Source organism: Malaya genurostris, chromosome 3 (assembly GCF_030247185.1).
Source record: "Malaya genurostris strain Urasoe2022 chromosome 3, Malgen_1.1, whole genome shotgun sequence".
NCBI lineage: Eukaryota > Metazoa > Arthropoda > Insecta > Diptera > Culicidae > Malaya > Malaya genurostris.
In genome coordinates this window covers 79,793,497-79,814,795 of record NC_080572.1, presented here as the reverse complement: position 1 = coordinate 79,814,795, position 21,299 = coordinate 79,793,497, and the positions used below count along the sequence as shown (strand labels likewise).

Sequence of the window (21,299 nt, the reverse complement as noted above, 5' to 3'; positions counted from 1 at the left end):
AATGCGTTTGAGTCTACTACAATGATGTGTGGAATTCAGCAAGACGAGAATCTAGCTAGATTACAAAAATCCTTAGTGGGAAGTGCAAGAGAAAAGGTTCAGAGCATTTTAACTCTACCAGCAGCGATCCCCGAAATAATTCAAACATTGCGAGATGAATGCGGGCGGCCTGAACAATTGGTTCATTGCCTCCTAGTAAAGATTCGTCATGCTCCTCCTCCAAATATCAACAAACTTGATACACTTATAAATTTCGGAAGGGAGGTAAAAAACCTGGTGATTTACATCGAAGGTGCCAAACTACACGACCATTTGGCAAACCCCATGTTACTATCGGAATTAGTAGGAAAACTACCACCAAATTTACGGTTGGAATGGGGGCTACATACCCAGAAAATACCGGAAGTATCGCTGAAGGCATTTAGTGAATACGTTACGGCTATCAGAACTGCTGCTTGTAAGGTCTTGCTGCCAGACTGCAGTCATGACGAAGGTCGTCGGAGCAAGAAGGAAAAAGGTGGTTTCGTGAGCGCACATTCTTTCGGACAGAATGATGAAATTGAGATACATTCGAGAAAAGAACACCAAACTAAAACTAAAAACGCCACCTCGAAATCATGTGCAGCGTGTAATGAGAATGATCACAAACTGCGGAACTGCGATAAATTTAAGAATTTAAGCCTAGATCAAAGAAGACAACTGGTGGAACGTTTGAAGCTTTGTCAACATTGTTTGGGAAGTCACGGTAAGTGGCCGTGTAGATCCAAACAGTTGTGTGAAATCGATGGTTGTAAAGAGTATCATAATAGTCTGTTACATACAAAGCCAATTCGCTCAGTTCAACGAACAGTTTCCACTGGTGTTATTTCCGCTCACTGCTCTAATCAGGAAAATATTCTCTTTAAAGTAATTCCTGTCATTCTGTCACATAAAGGAAAGTCTATTTCAACCTTCGCATTTTTGGACGACGGATCTAATCTTACGTTGATGGAAGAAGAAATCGCTGAAGAGCTGGAGTTGAATGGAAATGTCACTCCACTATGCATCCAGTGGACAGGAAGTGTGACAAGAAAGGAGTCGACCTCACGTGAGGTTCAAGTGAGCATTTCGGGCACTCGTTCTCAGCAATACACTATTTCAGGTGTTCGCACGGTTCCTCGCCTTGACCTTCCTCATCAAAGTTTGGATTACGATTATCTAGCCAACAGATTTGATCACCTGAAGAGGCTTCCAGTTAGTAGTTATTCGAATGCAATACCTCGGATTCTTATTGGTTTGGATAATGCGAAACTGATCATGACTTTAGACAAACGTGAAAGGCATTATCGTGAACCTGTTGCAGCTAAAACACGCCTTGGTTGGACGATTTTTGGTGGCGAACAAAAAGAAACACAGCAAACCCATCATGTATCGCTTCATATGTGCGATGGCACTACAGATTTTTTGCTCCATAATCTTGTCAACCAATATTTTGATGTTGAAACCGTGGGTGTAAAACCTCTGATTTCGCTGGAATCGCCAGAAGAACGACGTGCCAAGCAGATCTTGTTCGATACTACTAAGCGTACTGAATCAGGAAGATTCGAATGTGGGTTGCTATGGAAGAGTGATACTATTGACCTACCAGATAGTTACGCAATGGCCACGCGTCGTTTAGTTTGCTTGGAGAAAAAAATCTGTAAAGATCAAAGCCTGAAATCGAAAATCTTAGAGCAAATTGACGAGTATCTGCAGCGAGGTTATGCCCACAAAGCAACAGAGAACGAGTTACGTAATTCGGAAAATTATCTCGTTTGGTATTTACCACTTGGTATTGTTTCTAATCCTCGCAAGCCGGAAAAATTGCGTATCGTGTGGGACGCTGCAGCACGAGTGGGAGATGTATCTCTGAACTCAGTATTGTTAGCTGGACCAGATTTGTTGACTCCGCTGCTAAAGGTTATGTTTCAGTTCCGCCAACGGCAGTACGCTGCAGTAGGAGATGTTCGGCAAATGTTTCACCAGTTATTGGTTAGGAAAGAAGACCGACAGGCGCAAAGGTTTCTCTTCCGCCCAAAGCCGGATCAAGCACCAACAGTTTATGTCATGGACGTTGTTATCTTTGGTGCATCGTGTTCGCCATGTCTGGCGCAACATGTAAAAAACACTAACGCGAAAGAGTTCGAAAAGCTGTACCCTGAAGCCTCATCGGCTATCATTAATAACACTTTCGTTGATGACTTTCTTGGAATGTCATGGAAACCAAAGGAGGATTTATTCGTATTCGCCACACAGTTCCGCGAAGATCTTCTACCGTTATTATCTGGTAACGTCGTACCCACCAAGAGGCAGGTTCTCAGGGTTGTGTTGAGCCATTTTGATCCGCTCGGCATCGTAGCTAACTACACAGTACACGGAAAAATATTAATACAGGACGTTTGGAGATCCGGTGTAGATTGGGATGACCCAATAAAAATGGAAAATTTCGAAAGTTGGCAGCGCTGGGTGAGTTTGAATCAAAATCTGTCGAAAGTTCAAATTCCCAGATGCTACTTTCCGAACTACAAGTTAAGCAGCTACGAAACACTGGAGCTGCACGTTTTTGTTGATGCGAGCTTGTTAGCCTATTGTGCCGCAGCTTACTTCAGGATTGTTGACGACGGTGTACCCCGCTGCGCTCTAGTAGCTGCCAAGACGAAAGTGACTCCTTTGAAACCTCAGTCTATACCACGCAACGAATTATGCGCCGGTGTGCTTGGTGTAAGACTTGCCAAAAGTATTCAAGAGCATCATTCGATACCAATCCAGAAACGTTACCTGTGGACTGATTCAACAACAGTTCTCTCTTGGCTAAGAGCAGACCCACGGAAATACCGGCAATTTGTAGCCTTCCGAGTGGCAGAAATTCAGACGGAAACCAGTATAAAAGAATGGAAGTATATCCCATCGAACCTGAATCCTGCAGACAAAGGTACCAAATGGGGAAACGGGCCTTGTTTCGACCCGAGAGACCCGTGGTTCTGTGGGCCAGCATTTCAACTTCGACCGGAGTGTGAGTGGCCACGTCAACCGTCCAGATTTTCAGACCCACCGCAAGAAGTCAGAGTGATGCATCACCATGCAGCAGTTTGTGATTCAGTCATACAATTTTCAAAGTTTTCGCGATGGGATGACTTGTTAAAAAAACTTGCCTATATTTACCATTTTATACATTGTTGTCAAATAAAACAAAAACGATTGACAAGTAATGGATTCGTCACCTTAAATCAAACAGATTTTGTTGCCGCTGAAGCAAGCTTGTGGCGAATAATTCAAAAGCAAGAGTATTTCGAAGAAATCAAAATTCTTCACAAGAACGTTGATAGACCCAATAGCGAGAAGCAGCCCTTGAAAATAAGTAGTCCAATCGGAAAGCTGTCACCATTTCTAGACGAAAAAGGTGTAGTTCGTATGCAAAGTCGGATCAATATTACTGCGGCTTACTATTCCTTCGATTTTAAGAATCCGGTAATCGTTCCTAAAGAATCCCACGTCACGAATCTGCTGATCCTTAAATACCATCAACGTTATGGACACGCTAACGAAGCTATCGTCGTAAACGAGCTGCGTCAACGGTATTACATACCCAAGCTTCGATTCGTAGTGAAAAAGGTCGTAAAACAGTGCATGTGGTGCAAAGTCTATCGGGTGAGGCCGACAGAACCTAAGATGGCTGCATTGCCGCACACGAGAATTACCCCGTACGTTCGCCCGTTCACATTTACGGGCTTGGATTATTTTGGACCGCTGATCATAAAGCGTGGACGCATTAATGAAAAACGATGGGTGGCACTCTTTACGTGTTTAACTATTCGCGCCGTGCATGTGGAAGTAGTACATACTTTGTCAGCTGATTCCTGTAAAATGGCAATTCGTCGTTTCGTGGCTCTCAGAGGAGCTCCGCAGCAAATTTATAGCGACAATGGAACAAATTTTCGGGGAGCTTCTCGCGAACTTGCAGACGAAATCAAAGCTATCAATAGGAAACTAGCCCCAGTGTTTACCAACGCGGAAACTGAGTGGTTATTTAACCCTCCTTCCTCCCCTCACATGGGCGGTGTGTGGGAGAGAAAGGTACGTTCGATCAAAGATGCGTTGAAATCTCTTCATCATAAACATCACTTGAACGACGAAGAATTGATGACCTTTTTATCGGAAGCTGAGATGATAGTCAACTCGCACCCTCTGACTTTTGTACCAATAGAAGATCCATCTGATGAAACCGTGACACCAAATCACTTTTTACTCATGAGTTCGAGTGGTGCCAACGTATCTACAAGAATATCCATAAAGGAAGAAGTACCGCTGCGAGTCAACTGGAGACTGATGCAACATCTGCTCAACCAGTTTTGGAAGGGTTGGATTAAGGGTTACCTGCCCACCATAGCGCGCAGAACAAAGTGGTTCAATGACGTGCGTCCGCTTCAGGAAGGGGATCCGGTGGTCATTGTAGACGAAGCAGTACGTAATGGTTGGTTGCGAGGTCGCGTTGTCAAGGTTTATCCCGGAAAGGATGGACAAGTAAGAAAAGTGGACGTCCAGACTTCTTCAGGCGTATATCAACGACCAGCGATCAAAGTAGCCCTGCTTGACATCATAGAAGGAAGTAAGACCATTACAGAATAAGGTATTACGGGTCGGGGTGTTGCGGAATAAAGGCGATAGGCCCTTTTGATCGAGCAAATTATATCGACGTGAAAAGATATCGACGCAATGCGTCATATCCAGTTATGGTGACAGGTCATATAAGATAAAGAAGAAGAAAGTTAGAAACTAGTTAAGCCGTCTGTTCTGATTTAATCTAAAGGTTAATTGTATTTCCAATTCAAAGCAGTTCTTTGATTTAAAGATTATTCTACGTAATTAACTGTAGACGATTACAGTTCAAGGTTGTTTATTTTATTCGATGAATTGATTAATAATACTAACTGAATTTATGTATTTCTATTAAATAACCTAAAATCACAGACAGTTATCACAGCTAATTGGAAAAGCCTAAAGAAAATGTATACTTAAATCTAAATAGTACGGATACGTAAGTACGTTTATTAAATGAAAAGGATGTTTGCTAACGGAATAATTCTATGAGCAGTATATAGATATTCATTGTATAAACACGTGGTTCTCTTTGGATTTATTTGATGGTTAGGAAACTAATTTGTAAGTTGATTTCATTTCATTATTAATTAGATACAATAAAAGTATATTTGCAGTCGAGTTGCGGAAAACCGAACTACGGAAAAGTTTACAACAATCACTTTACTAAATTTAAAATAAAGTTTTTTCAATCGATTGAATCAACTTAGTTTCTTGTTCAGTTGTTAGCAGATGTCTGCATAATGTGCACTTAGTCAGAGGTTATAAGCTTAAAAGGAAAGGGTGCCGGTAACCGAACACTCTCCCTTACCATGTACAGTTTGCACTTCGAAACAGCATTGAGACAAAAATATGCACAAATACATCTCGAATACAGCTCTTGAAATTTGAAATATTTCACAAAATTTGGAGTCAATTTAGACATTTTTGAAAAATACGCACAAAATTTCCAAAAAAAATAGCACAAAGACATTTTTCGAAGGTTTTAAGTCATTATTCATGCTTAATATGAATGGATTTGCTATTATTGTATTAACCAATACCAAAGACAAAATTTATCTCTAATAAACTTCTCCTGCAAGTTATTTTTTGTATTTTAAAAAAACTGTCTTCAAATAATATCATGCGGTATTAATTTGTCTAGCTATTGAACAAAATAGGAAACAAAATCATCTATGAAGTTTTCGCGTTGAATGCAATGAATCTGTGCAGTTTTCGCATTCTATGAATCTATGCAGTTTTCGCATTGACGTAAAAATCATTCTACTAATACTTTTTCACATTTAAAACTATTTGTATACACTTTCAATTTTCGACATTTTCGTGAATGGTACATACACAGACGTTGTGAATTCCTGAGCCTGTAGGTATTTTAGACGGAGTTGAGCAAAGGATGAAAATCCAATTTGTATTTCAATGATCAATTCCTTGAATCGGTTGTAGGCTTCTCGAAACGTAGTGGTCATTAACCTTACTGGTACTGGTAACCCTAATATCAATAGCTAAAATCTGGCAGCACATAAATAAAGTTTGATATTTTTTAACATAAACTCAGAACGTTTTGATTTACAAGCGCTATTTGTGTTGTTTACAATGAGTTAAAAAAATCAGTTTGGCTAAAAAAAATGGAAATTTCAAGAGATGGAATTCGTTGAATTTTTTTAACAACTTTCACAGTGGATTATCTCAACAAGAGTGTGTCGATGAACTTAGTTCTTTGTATGGCGATGAAGGTCATCCAAAATCAGTTGTTTTGCCAGAAACCATCGATGCTGTGCTTGAACTGATAATGCAAGATCGTCATGTGAGATAGAGGCATCCTTGGGCATTAGTTCCACACGCGTGCATTGAATGTTATATGAGCACATGACCGTAAAAAAGGTTTGTTCTCATTGGATCCCGCACAAATTGACAATCGTTCAAAAAGAGGCTCGTGTCGATTGGTGCAAGGAAATGTTTAAAAAAATACAATCGCGGTGCATCATTCGACGTATATAAGATCGTAACAGATGACGAATCATGGATATATACGTATGAGCCGGAAAACAACAATCGACTGTGAGGGTGTTCCAAGACGAGCCAAATCCAACAAAAGTTGTTCGCGCACAAAGCACTTCGAAGCAAATGGTCGACGTATTAAATGTTTTTTTTCTAATTTTCTCGGTTATTTATGACTTAGGCAATACAGTTTAAACGATCATGCAGACCTAACATTTATTCCTAAAATAATATTTTTATTGGTAAAATAAAAATTTTTAAAAAATTAGTGTAAAAAATCATAATTTGTTGTTTAAATCGTCACAATGTAATAGTGTGTTAATCTACCTAAACTTTAAGCTTGATAATTTTTTTCTGATTTTCTTACATTAATCTTATGTTGCATGTATTTTCAAGTTTAGTATATATAAAAACTCTCATTTCATTCTCGAATTCTTACTATTTTTCATCATTTATCTTTGTTTGCTTGTTATACATCCCCAATGATCTCCAATGTAGGGAAACTGTATTTATCTCGAAAAAACTCAACCACCCTTATAAAAATGTTTTTCGATTTGATTAATGCTGCTTTGTGAGTTATTGAATAATTGTTCTGTTTAACGTTTTACTACAAATGAAAAATTCATTTCATTTGTATTTGCTTCCTGATGTGCTTAAGATAAAAGGAGAGGACAGAACTTTGTCTTATGGAATTGAATTCACAATCATTTTAACACAAAAACAACAATAATTAATACATGTGAACAATCCTAAAAAATTTAATCTACGTAATTCCATGCTCAAATCTAACCACCACCTTCACCTTCTGGTCAATTTGAAGCAAAATCATTACTATTGTCCGATTTATGAGACTCTTAGGGGTTATAACATGTATTTATAAATAATTTTACAGTGTCTGTCAGAAGTTCTCCAGTTCCGTCACCGAAGCTAACAACATCCATTCTAAAACCAACGGGCAGCATTAGGAAGAGCGACAAAAGAGTAACCGTATTTGATAGAGAAACAACGCTGGCACCAAGTTACATGGAAATTCTAAATGAAAATCTAAACCGGAAATTGCAGTGTAAGTTGTAACTCGTTTTTATCCCCATTTATTTAATTGGCACATTTGTGTTTTTTTTTTCTTAAATTGCAGCGAACTTGAAATAATATATTTGGTTTGAATATGTGGAAATAGGTAAAGAGTGTTTAAGTAATGCGTGTTTTTCATTTAGTCATCTCAAATACAACCAGATATCTCAATTTGATTCGGAATTGGTTAGAAATTTTTCCGATATCTGAATGAAGTGATATTGGCGGAAACTCGGTTAGAGGGATCGTAGCACCGGCCATGCAATTCGACAAAAGGAATAATATATCAATCAATGATACTTTGCTTTTTGGCTACTCGGTCTTTCAAGAAAGCTGCTCAATTATGACAGGTGTTCGAGTAGCTCTTGAAGCTGTGTTCTTACCTGATAGACCACGTGGCATCCGGATAAATGTTTTCAAACAACATCCAAACAATTAACAGTTACACATTATCGGAAAAAACGCGGATAAAAGTATAGGAGGAACTTTTGACAACCAGAAAGCTATGAACAAGTTTCACGTAAACTTTATCGCTGCATAAAAAACACGTGGAACATATACAAACTTGAGAGTACAGAACACGTTCCGCGTGAATTTTGTTAATGCCCCGTTTACACTTCTGTCAGTGTACTGCCCTCTTAGGAAAAAAAAACGTTCAACGGTGGTCCTTCGTTGGTCTAATACTTTGGATCATTGGACCACAGTTGAACGTTTTTTCCTAAGAGGGCAGTACACTGACACCAGCATGCTGGCAGCCAGCAGAAGTGTGAACGGGGCATAATGCTTAGAAGTACGCATGAAATTTTTGTCCACTTTGAAGTACAACGTTGCCAGGTATACCGATTTCTCGGTATTTATACAGATATTTGACCTCTATACCGCAATACAGATATGTACTCCCAAAACACCGATAAATCAAGGATCGTACAGATCAATACTGATTTTCGATATTAGCTTAGATATACATGAGAAAAGGTTGGTGTGGGACCTTTTTTTTGCTCGCCAAAATGAGCTTTGGTTGCCGTTTTCCTAGTACTTATGTTGACGAGATTCTGATACCGATATGGTACAGATAGATTTTTGCGCCGAATACAGATTTTTGGAAAAATGACCTGGCAACGCTGGTATAGACAAACATTCCGAGAGAACTTTCTCGCTGCTTTCAAGTTAAGCAGTGCGTTCCAGGGGCTGTTTAACAGTTCGTTCAGCTGCGCCGCGTAATCTTTCAAATGTGAATAATTCGATAGTCCCATTACAAAAGGGCCTAACTGAAAATGAGAGCCTCTCTTTGTTTACTTTCTCTTTTGATCATTACGGAGCCATTACTGCAACTTCTTGAAAGTTTTCAATATAAATCGAAAAATGTCAAATATAAAACAATCCGGTAAATCACGAAAGAAAAAGTAAACAAAGAGAAACTGTCATTTGCAGTTGGGCCCTTTTGTCGTGTGACTATCGAACTACTCGAAAACGGGCAACTTAGAATGCAGACGCTATCAGCTTAGAGCGAAGTCAATCTTCAGTTCAGCAACGCCATCGCACGTCATCACATTCAACATATCATGTAAATTGTATGGGTGCGCAGTGCTGCTATTTTGGCGCGCACGAATTTGACATTTCTCTTCCCTATACTTCTATGTGCGAGATTCGATGCGTACTCGCCTGAGGGCGCCATGCTCGCAAAAAAGGATGTTGCCAATGTAAATGTAAGAGCTACGGAAATTCTCCAGTAAAACTAGTCCAACGGGGCTCCAACTCCTCATATTTAAAAAGGCTCAACAATGGACCTCTATCTGCCAGGTTTGTTGAACGAAAAAAATGGCATTCGGTTCAACGGTCTGTTTCAAACGAAGGTCCCGTGTTGGCCTCCCGTTGAACGATTGATTGGACGTTCATTGGACCAATGATCCAACGTATTGGACCAACGAAGAACCACCGTTGAACTTTTTTTAAGATGGATATCTCAGTTTACTTTAACACGTTTATACTTCAGTTTATACTAACACGTAACTAACGTCGAGAACAGTAGGAATAGAAAGAAACATTTTTCGGTTAAATCCGGGTTTGAGTAAACGATATAAAAAAATCTCTTCCTTATCCTTCCAGTGGTGTGATAATGCCTCTCTCTTGTCATTCAAACAGTCTCATTGAAAAATATTTTTTCATTAAGATAAAATTATCCAAGTAACTAAAGCTTGACTCAAATTCATTCAAATTAATTCTGGTAGGTCGGAAAATTTCTTGCAGAAAAGCACTTCCCAGAGTGTACATCATTCCAGAATACTGTTTCCCAGGAAAGAATTCTCCAGAATATAAAAAGTCAAAGCTTTTTCCCCAGAAATTCATTGCCCAGGAATGGGGTGTCCACGTTTGGCATAATACCGTAATACCTGCTGTCAGACTGACTTAACTGAGGGATACCCCCTAGCTGTGGGTAATCCGGTCAAATGCCCGCACCTAGTCAGAGGTGATTTCTGCGGGGGCGCTTCCGTCGGCGCACTCGCGGCCTTCGACCGCCTCGACCTAAATAATCTATGACGAACAAAACGGGGGCTAGCAATAAATGAGATGCTTATGTAAAATGATAGTGTGATATTTACAACAGAATTCTAAAAATAAAAAAAAATAATGCTATTTCACCTAATATCACCGAAGTATTTAAACCGAATATGAAATTCACACATTTTGTTCGAGTTCGAGTGAATTATCGATAAGATACTATAGATAAGATAGATAAGATAAGAAACGACGAAAAGTTAGCTTGTTTCTATAGACTATATGTGGAAACTAATACTCAACTTAAGAAAGCTATATTTGAATTTAAATAAATGTAGCTAAATGATTTCATACCCAGACTCCATTTTTTCAGACTAACAAAGCTTGAAATAAGCATAATTGTCTTGAAAATTACAGTTAATGAGCATTTCGGAATTTCATGGAAGTTAATTTGTTCTGGAAAATTATTTTCGTGCGACTGGTTCATTCTAGTAGACGCTTTTCTGGTAAAAGATTTGTACCGATAAACGTCATTCTGGGGAATGTTATATCTGGGAAATGAATTCTAGGAAATGGTTTTCTGGGGAATAATGTAACAGATAGGCTGAAAAGTTCGTATCGTTTCTATGAGAGGGAGCCACTAGAATTAAATCCATACCATTTTCAGTTACTACCAACCTTCAAAAGATACGTGTATAAATTTGACAGCTCTCTGATTATTAGTTTGTGAGATATTGCATTTTGAGTGAAGCTACTTTTTTCATTGTGAAAAAAATGGAAAAAAAAGGAATTTCGTGTGTTGATGAAACACTACTTTTTGATGAAAAAAAATGCCGCCAATACCAAAAAATGGCTTGATGAGTGTTATCCAGACTCTGCACCGGGCGAAGCAACAATTCGTAAGTGGTTTGCAAAATTTCGTACTGGTCATATGAGCACCGAAGACGATGAACGCAGTGGACGTCCAAAAGAGGCTGTTACCGATGAAAACGTGAAAAAAAATCCATAAAATGATTTTCAATGACCGTAAAGTGAAGTTGATCGAGACAGCTGACACCCTAAAGATATCAAAGGAACGTCTTGGACATATTATTCACGAATATTTGGATATGAGAAAGCTTTGTGCAAAATGGGTGCTGCGTGAGCTCACAATTGATCAAAAACAACAACGAATTGATGATTCTGAGCAGTGTTTGGAGCTGTTATATCGAAATAAAACCGATTTTTTTCGTCGATATATAACAATGGACGAAACATGGCTCCATCACTTTACTCCGGAGTCCAATCGACAGTCAGCTGAGTGGACTACATGCCTATTTTGGCCTATTTTGAGGCAAAGGACAAATCGTACTACAAAAATGGTATCGAAAAGTTTGAAGATCGCTATAATCGCTGTATCGCCTCTGATGGCAATTATGTTGAATAATAAAAACGAATTTTGGCAGAAGAAATGTGTGTTTCTATTAAACGATACGAACTTTTCAGCCGAACTGTTACAACTGCTGGTAGTAGCTTGCCAATCAGCCTAAGATTGTTTAAATCGGATTACCATTCGAGAAAAGGAAGCGTATAGAAACAAATACGATTTGTCGGTTACGTCACTTCTACGATCATATCTTCGGAACTGGAAGTGTCAGCCTTTTGATCTTCGAACTTGATCCACAATCCGATAGAAGCTTTCGAACGATCCATACCGTGAAAAGGCACACATACATACACACCCAAATATTTTTCGATCTCGTCGAGCTGGGTCGAATGGTGTATAATACTATGGGTCTCCGGAGCTCTGGTCAAAAGTCGGTATCTCTAGCAATTCTATATCATTTCTACAGCGGAAGGAAAAAAATTGGTTTAAACGATTAAAGAAATGAATGGCAAATCATGCCACGTAATGCAAGTTTCGGTTTCAAATTATTGCATATATCACAAGGATGAACTAGTTAATTTAGTTATTTATAATTAATCAACGAACAAACTTATGTTCTGATGATTATTTCTAAGAATATTAAAAAATTTTGCTCTACTCTGAGAAAAATTAATATAATATTATAAAAAGCTATAGGCACTTATTACCGTTCTCACTTTCACTTCACTTACATGTCACTTCACTTGATTTTACCTATCACCAGTATCACGCATAGTGAAGTAATCACTGTAGTGAAAAAAATCTTTTTCCCAAAAAAAATTTGATGATTTGATATTCATTATAACAAGCTCATCTAAGTAATTACTTTTTTCTCTGAAGCGACTTTCGTGATAAAGACCTACCTTCACCTCACTTGATTTTCACCGTGTAGTGATATCCGTAATAAGGGCCACTCAAGCAACCAGAAGTTCCACAATTACTTAAAAAAAATCCACTTTCTTGCTGCTTAAAAGTACACGCGGAACTTTTGGCAACTTGAAAGTACAGAACAAGTTCCGCGTGAACTTTTTCGCTTCATACAAGCTTCACACTGTATTCTAGAAGCAGCTTAGAAGTTCGTTCGGTTGCATAGCCCGAACTTTGAAGTGTGGATAATTACTTAAAAGATGGGCTGCTTAGAATGCTATTAATTAACTTTGAGAGCTGCTTAAGCCAAATCAGTCCCTTTTTATCTGAACTTTTGGTTAGTTGGGCATGATTACCAACTCATTCAAGTTGTAGTTGTCCTTTGAAAGTGAAGTGCAAAACACTTAACTTTCATTAAAACACGTCGATCATATTTACTTGTCAACATTATTATACAAATACATTTGGATACAATCACATGTGAATAAAGTTCATTTATTTGGTCCAATGAATGTTATGTGTTTTACATATATGCAAAAAGCAGTATCGTTCTTTCTTGTTTTAATATGATCAGTTGAAACGGCCAACTGTTTGTTGATTTGGATTTGTACGAAAAAATTCTGGCCTGATAGTCTCTCATTTGAAGTTAAGCCCTTTGGTCATTGTCCGCCCAAATTTTGCTTAAACTTCATTTTCCAAATGGTTTTAATATATTTTTTATGTTCTTTGCAGTCAAAAGGCAATTCAGCATCAGTGAAACGGACACATCAATTCAATGACGCGAGTGATATAGTGTAGAACAACTACTCTTGCGTGTTAACTTTATTGAACGAACGCATCAATGTTAGGATTTAGCCAATTTTATCGTTATTATTAATTCATAGTAAAGGTCCCTTAAATTTCTACACATTCAAACATTGTTTTCATTAACATTCGCATTTGACATTCTGTATCAAACATCCGAAAGTTGACCTAAGTAGTTTTCTTTCCAACTGAGAGAAACCCAGAAGTATTTGAAAAATATTTTGCGGAACTTTCACTGACGGATTTTTCTGCGGCCTGTGGGTTTACAATTTCTAGTCCTTGTAACGGAGTGAATGCTACACTTGATGCTGTTCCCGATATTTGCTTTTTGACCGTAGTGCTACCGCCCCATACTTGCTGCTGTTTCTGAAGGTTTTTCTGTAAGGTTTTACTAATGCGAACTTTGGTTTTTTCATCTATCTGTGGTAATCGGATTCTTCCTGTTCCGGTTTTACCGATGGTCCCGCGTGTGTAGCCAAGATCGTCCTGGTAAGCATCCTCATCAATCTAAGTGGAAACAAAAAATTAGTATAGTACGTATATCCAATGCACACATGGCTTACATCGCCAAAATTCATTCGATTCGCCTGCTTGCGGAACTCAGTAATGGCATAGCGTTCCTTCATCTTTCGAACTCTTTTGCCACCTCGTTTCTTCTTGCCACCCTCTATTGGTTTAGGCAATGGTTTGACAAATTTAACAGGTGGTGGTTCCTGCAGCTTATCTAATTTTTTCTCAATGTCTTCACGAAGACGCTGTCCAATTTGTCCCATGTGGCTTTCGTGACTGGCATCCACCCGAGCAGCTAATGTGCATTTAGAAGCAACCAGACGAGCTGCCTTCCTTCGCATGTCTGGTGGAGTGTCCTGTACAATGTCAGAATAGAATACATATCCGGTATGTGGTAACATAGTCACTTTTGAGAATCTAAAAATCGACAAATATGTTTAAATCGACAAGTATTGTTAAAATTGTGTATGAAAGACATTTTTACCCAGATAATGTTTTCTTCTGAGATCCTAGTACCAGTACGTTACATGCAGGCATTTTCGAGAGTTTTGTCAAACCCCCGGCAAGTCCAACTAACTTTGCAGCGGTGGAAGCACCCACAATTATAGATAAGTTGGGAGCAATGAATGTCATTCTACTTTCTACATATTCATAGATTTGACATTTGAATTCGCTCAATTCAATAGCCATGTCACATGCTTCGTATATTTGTTGTAATTCAGTCAATTCTAAACGAGTTCTGTGAATCGATAGTTATTAAGATATTGTTGACAATTATTATTGAAAATTTACCCACCCTTGAGTTGTAGAAGCGGTAACAGAGACAATCATTATAGTTGCTTGAGTTAGAATTTCTTGTAGTCTTTCATTATTCTTGGCCTGATCCAAATCGTTACCAAGCTCCTTAACACTTCGAATATAGTCCATTTCAACCATAATCAATGAATCTAGCTCAGGAAATCGTTTTTGGTATTTATCCTTAACAAATTTGTGAATTGTCGCTATAAAAAAATTGAAATTATTGTCAAATCAGAAATCATATCATAAAATATTTACATATTTCATTATCAATGTCAACGGCAATATTGTTAGCTTCAACAATCAGTTGATATTCAGGATCAGATTCAAGATTTCCAATCATTTCGGAAGCCTTACGGGGATTTTTTACGAACGTTGCTATTTGGCATAACACCGTTGAAAGTCGTTCTGAGTCACGAAGTCGGCAGATTTCTCGTATAGATGTGACTTTAAAATCCACGTCCATCGGTTCCTCCTTTAGTTCATTGATAACGGCTGACTCGTCGCTATCAGATTGTGGATAATCTTCTTGCGCCTCGAGGTCAATCTCTTGTTTAACAGTTCCATCGGGATCCACTGTTTCATCATCGTCATCCTCTAGATCAGCTAACAATTCATCAGCTAACGACATATTTTCCAAATACCAAATGTGAAACTAATTTACAACGGCCGGTTGAACACGAATAATGAAGCGATTCGATAAAAAAATATAAATAACGCGATTGTAAAACACGATTTCGAACGTTTGACGTTTCGTCGTCATACACGCTCACTTATTTCTACTCAAATAGAACAAGCCCTAATACGCGCAAAAAAATTAGGAATAACCAGACACTATATTAACAACTCGAAAGTCCCACGACAAAAGGGCCTAACTGCAAATGAGAGCCTCTCTTTGTTTACTTTCTCTTTTGATTATTACGGAGCCATTATTGCAAATTCTCTAAAGTTTCCAATATGAATCGAAAGATTGTAGTTTTACCTTGAAAGTTTTGCGAAGAGTAAAGCGTCAAATATAAAATCAGTTCGGTAAATCGTGAAAGAAAAAGTAAACAGAGAGAAACTGTCATTTGCAGTTAGGCCCTTTTGTCGTGGGACGGTCGAACTAATACAAATAATAATACGCCTAGGTCCCATACAAACGTATAGCTAATGTTTGGTTCACTAAAAGATCAGTTTAGCCTAGCATTTTGGTCTATTAAGCTTTGACAACGAAAATTAAGTGAAAATGTTTCCAACTGGCAACTTCATGTAAAGTTGCTAGGGCTATATTTATCTTGTTATTTTCGTTTTGTTTACAAGAAAAACTCTTCCCTGACACAACTTTATTTTTCGACACATCCATGCAGCGCGAAGTTCGTGGAACCCCGGAACACCTACGCTCGTTGGAAATCCCAAAAATATTTACAAGTAAGTTCAAGCATATTGACTCTGAGAAAATATTTTACACAGACGGATCACGAATTGAAGAGGCTACTGGGTTTGGTATATTCAACAATAGGCTTCAAGAACCTGCATCTGTTTATATAGCAGAGTTAGCAGCAGTTCATTATAGTTTGAGTATACTCGTCACATTATCTCCAAACCATTATTTTCTTTTCACAGATAGTCTGAGTGCAATTGAAGCCATTCGCTCAAACGCTGCTGGCAAAAATGAACCTTTTGTCTTGGGCAAAATAAAACAGTGCCTGAACGTCATATTGAATAATAATTATCAAATCACAATAGTTTGGGTCCCGGCTCATTGCTCCATTCCAAGCAATGAAAGAGCCGATATTTTAGCCAAACGTGGTGCTATTCAGGATGAAATTTTTTGAGAGACCGTATGCTTTCAACAAATTCTATAGCGCGTCTCGCCAAAAAACACTTGCCAGCTTCTTGGGATAAAGATGATCTGGGTCGGTGAATGCACTCAATTATTCCTAAAATATCGACAAATGCATGGTTCAGGGATCTGGATGTGAGTAGAGATTTCATTCGTGTGATGCCCAATCACTACATGTTAGATGCACATCTCCTTCGAATAGGACTTTCCGAGACTAATAATTGTGCTTGTGGCGAAGGTTATCGCGATATTGATCATGTCGTTTGGATATGCGTGGAGTATGGTGTTGTTAGATCTCAACTAATAAATTCCTTGCGTACCCAAGGTAGACTATCCACTGTCCAGTTCGCGACATTCTTGTTTGTCGTGACGTTCCTTACATGAAACTTTTTATTATTTCATTAAGTCCATTGGAGTTCCAATTTAAATTTCATTTTATGTTAGACTGTTTTCTCTTCCATGAGTTCAACCAATAGCCAGCTATCTTATTTTCTGAATAAAAGTGATGAACTGATACAAACAAACCTGAAATAGTTATAAGATCATGTACGAAATAAATGTATTTCATTTGATGTAATTTATAATAGCAACTCGCTTGATAAAAACAGTGTTTAGATTAACTAATGAATACCAACATACTAATATGATATTCGAAATGTATTAGGTTTAAAGTACTATGTATTGTGGATGCCACGGCGAAGAAAAACTTATGTGTATTGCCTATGAAATAAACGTATTTATGAAAAAAGAAACAAGAAAAACTCCAACGATCGTTTGTCAGTCTTATTCGATGCGCTTGAAGCAATTTTATCCTAGCACATTTCCACAGTGAAGCATTTTTAGACAATGTAGCACCAAGTATTTCAAAATATTTATTGTGGAAGAACTATATTTGCAATTGGTGCAAGCTATTTTAAATAATTAAATTCAACATCGCAACAACTGTTTCTACTTGTATCAAAAAATTCATTTGCAAACGGTTCCTTTCTTTCTTCCCCTCGCAAGAAGTTGTCCATCATAGATTTTCTAAACTGTGACCCAATGGATAACAGTCGCTTCGCCACCCGATTGATTGTTCTTCACAAAAAGTTGCATGTTCTGAACAATCTGAAATTTGGTGAATTACGATCCTGAATCAAAATTATTCTTTTATACCACCAGACTCGAAACCAAACTTGTGATTCAGGAATATACACTCCTATTCTGTATTTCGATCGAATCGGATTTTGTCGAATGAATGTAAAAATTTGCATTCTGTAATTCGATCGAGTGATGCTTTTGTATGGAAAACTCGAACTCGATTTCGTATTCGATCGAAAAATCCGATTCGAACGAAATACAGAATCGGGGTAATGGAGATGTTTTCGTCGAAAATAAGTAATGTTTTCAAAATAACGAGATTTTCGTAGTAGTCAACTGCTGGATGACCACGATTGGAATAGTGTGTACACAATCGGATGGACACCAGATTCATTCATATATTTACGCTGGCTCTTTGAGATCAATATATTGAACCAAGTTGGAACATATTAATAAAAATTATAAGATTTATTCTATCATGTAACTTCCTACATATTCTGTGATGATGGAGTAAAAGAAAGTACCCGAAGTTCCCTTTGTCCGCTTCGTATAAAGTGCTGAGATAGAACCCACGGTTTTCATTTTCCTTGCTCTTGGTTATCTAGAGGTGCAAAAATTTAAAATAATTCGGTCCTTCTGTGTGACGGTTGGTTACATGGGAAGATTAATTGTATGTAATCAACTTGTTTTTATTAATTTTATTCAGTATATGATCAACTGATTTGTTCCTCGAAACGGTTTTTAAAGCTCACAACAAAGAGCTTCCTTTGAAATATCTAATTTATTGTCTCTTGCTGGAAATGGTTCACCTTCCGATCTAAATAATATTTTGCCATATCTAGAAAATTAAAATAGAAATAATATCACAATGTTTTATTTACGAGTGATTTGTCGTATCCGATATAATTCATGTATCCCTTGTAACAAAGTTGGAGTAGATATTATAGTTTCTAGCAATTTCTCATGTTTGTAAATAATAAACAGAATCTATACAGTGTAGCTTGACAGTGTACCTCATATTATAAAATGTGTCCACGAACATTGATCAGAGCATTCCGTATTATAATTTGTATTTACTAATAAAGCTGGCTTCAGATAGAATTGGAACAAAGACAATTGCCTGTATTTCAGTTATTTATTATTGAATTCTAGATCTTTTTATATAAATGTAGCGTTTTCTACATACTTTTCAGAAAAAATACAGATTAAATTATTCGTCACGGTTTCAAAGGAATTCTCGAATTTTTCCTGTAACACGGCTCATTAGGCGGCGCACACCTTCTTCGTCCATCGTTTTAGCTATCTCATTCCACCAGGTCGTCATCTGATTGATGTCTTTGACAACCTTTCCCTTTGCCTTGAGTCTCCTCTTCATGATTGCTCAGTATTTCTCAATAGGACGGAACTGGGGGCAGTTGGGTGGGTTAAGGTTTTTCGGAACAAACTGCACCCTTTTCTCTGCATACCATTCTTGAACGACTTTGATGTAATGACAGCTTGCCAAATCTGGCCAAAACATTACGGGATGGTCGTGGGATCGAATGAACGACAAAATTCGTTTTTGCAGACACTCTTTTTGGTATAGTTCCGATGTCATTGTCTTATTTGTAACGAAAACTTTCGTGTTTTGCCACAGCTGCAAATGCCCTGCCAAATCATAAATTTTCTTGCAAATTTGTCGGCAAAAACAAATTTAAATTTGGTTGGAATATCCCCCCGAGCCGTTGCCAAGTAAAATTTTTGACCTGGGATTTGCCCGAAGTCAGCCTTGACATAGGTTTCATCGTCCATCAGGAGACACCCGTCGAACTTGGTCAGCACCTGATCATATAGATTCCGAATGAATTCCACAGAAAACCAATTGGTTGGAGTCAGTTCGCTTTCACATCTCATCCAAGTCAGTCGATATAACAAAACCGCTTACATTCGGGTCGGAAGAAACAAAGTTCAGTATTGTGTAGTGAACAATAGAACGATGTTGTTGTTGTTGACTTCAGGCAGTGCAAAATTCGACCTTCGATACGAGAACTTGAAGGTTTGTTTAAGGAGCAAATGCATCTTGACATTAAACGTGTGCATTTACTTCAATTCAATAAGACAAATAATGTTGTTTACATCCAGTTTTATAAAGAGTTGGATGCAATTCTATTCGCAAAAGACAATAACAATGTGCCCTATGTGGAGCCCGAAAACATTAAGTACAACATCCCAGTATATATGGAAGATAGTGCTATAGAAGTAAGTGTACATGATCTTTCCTCAAGCGTCATCGATCTTTATATTCGCAAAACTATGTTCCAATACGGAGAGAAAGAAAAGCAGAACTTTTTCCCCGGTATTCTAAATGGCGTAAGTTTGTTACACATGCGCTTGAAGAGGCCTATACATTCTTATGTGACTTTCGGTCCGGATACAAGAATTCCGTGCAAATCACTTGTTACCTATGACAATCAGATGGCCACATGCCAATATTGCCAAAAAGCTGTTCACTACGGTAAGGCATGTGATAAACTGGAAAAGGAGACAAGCACACCAAAGGACAACGGTGCTTCCTTCACACCAACCCCAATCAACCCCAGTACACCTGTGACAGCCACCAACAATAATGAAGCATCCACTTCAACGAATCCATCTGTTGTTGGAAATAATAATTCAAACACTTTCTCACAGCAGACAATATCTTTATTCAGTCAGCTCAAGCTGGAATGGTTTCTATTAGTATAAGGTTATGATGAAGTATGATAGCAACTTACAATTTAGTGTTCTTCCAAATTTTAAATCAATATTAGAAATTTCAATTCATGGAACGTTTGAAGCGAATAATTACAACTGCTATTAGTTTAATTCGTGGTCTTTGCGCCTATTTAGAATAGTTTGTTGTTCATAATTTAACGCATTAAATTCATTCCCAAATACCTTACACGCATAGATGCGGCGATAGTATCGCTTAGAAACTGCTACAGTATAGCGTTGGAACTACTAATTGTATTTCTTAAAACTACTAATTGTAGAAGGAATTCAAGTAATATGAGAAAAAACTATTAATTTAGCATTACCTTTCTGGCTTGAATAACGGCTTCTTCCTCAAGTTGTGTTACTGGTTCTTTTTATTATCATCCGCCATTCTCCCTAGCTGACAGCGACTAATGTCGTCGCCTATTCGATCATTCGTAAAGGGCCAATGCGCGGGCGGTTCATCCGTGCTAACACCATCAGTATCCCAAGTAGAACAAAGTACACCAGCTGCAGTTAACAACTTACCCTCCAACCAACCAGCAACTGCAACCAATGTACAACAAGACGCATCTACAGCAACTCTCAACGAGTACAAGACTACGATCAACAAGGAAAACGAAAAGAAAACGGAAATCATACACAACACCGACTATGAAGCAAGGATGATGAGATAAGCCGCGGACAAAGTGACCCCCGATCCTCGTTGGATGGAAATGGAAACTCGTCTCTCCCTAGAAAAAGGGTGACGAGATCCAATAGCAAAAAAATGTTAAGTAACAAAACTGTAAGCCAATCGGCCGCGTAAAGCTTTTACGCAAAAAGGCCAGAATAAAAATTTTATTATAAAAAAATTGGTTGGGAATCTTATCTGCTATGCTCGAATTCACCCAGACGGATCGTGTCCGAAAGCTTATGGTTGCGTTGCGAGTGCAGCCAATACAAGGGGATAGCGTGATGGGTCGTAGTCGATGCCTTTCAAGCATTTGGGCTGAATTCCCAACCCTGTGTGTTTCTGGCCCGAAGAGACGAATGACCTTAAGGTTAAAACCTCCATAATCTAAACAAATAAAAATGTCCGAGCTTTTTATCACGCTT

General features: G+C 38.1%; 2 protein-coding genes across 4 annotated transcripts in view; one reads left to right on the top strand and one right to left on the bottom strand.

Annotated features, from left to right (window-relative positions):
* LOC131438331 (kinase D-interacting substrate of 220 kDa) overlaps positions 1-13,366 on the top strand; it is a 105,306-nt gene extending 91,940 nt beyond the window's left edge. For 2 of the 3 annotated variants that reach the window (XM_058608253.1, XM_058608255.1), the window contains 2 exons: positions 7,505-7,675; positions 13,184-13,366. In XM_058608253.1, coding sequence (XP_058464236.1) covers positions 7,505-7,675; positions 13,184-13,230 — 218 coding nt within the window. In that variant the 3' untranslated portion in view covers positions 13,231-13,366. Of the gene's footprint in view, positions 1-7,504; positions 7,676-7,747; positions 7,790-13,183 lie in introns of all 3 variants that reach the window. The other variant, XM_058608256.1, reaches the window with a different exon arrangement.
* Positions 13,367-13,394: 28 nt separating this feature from the next.
* On the bottom strand, positions 13,395-15,335 carry LOC131438333 (U4/U6 small nuclear ribonucleoprotein Prp31). Its single transcript, XM_058608262.1, has 5 exons — positions 14,822-15,335; positions 14,562-14,766; positions 14,250-14,504; positions 13,819-14,182; positions 13,395-13,762 (listed from the first exon to the last, which is right to left on the bottom strand). Exons 1-5 carry the CDS (start codon positions 15,192-15,194, stop codon positions 13,424-13,426), a joined length of 1,536 nt encoding a protein of 511 aa, XP_058464245.1. The 5' UTR covers positions 15,195-15,335; the 3' UTR covers positions 13,395-13,423.
* Between the last annotated feature and the right edge of the window lie 5,964 nt (positions 15,336-21,299).

Excerpts from the sequence above, each read along its gene's own strand:
- LOC131438333 (XM_058608262.1), bottom strand. The coding sequence starts at position 15,194 with ATGTCGTTAGCTGATGAATTGTTAGCTGATCTAGAGGATGACGATGAT. Across the intron at positions 14,505-14,561 it reads ACCGCTTCTACAACTCAAGG|AACTCGTTTAGAATTGACTG; the intron begins GTGGGTAAATTT and ends ATCGATTCACAG. Across the intron at positions 14,183-14,249 it reads CAGAAGAAAACATTATCTGG|ATTCTCAAAAGTGACTATGT; the intron begins GTAAAAATGTCT and ends GTCGATTTTTAG.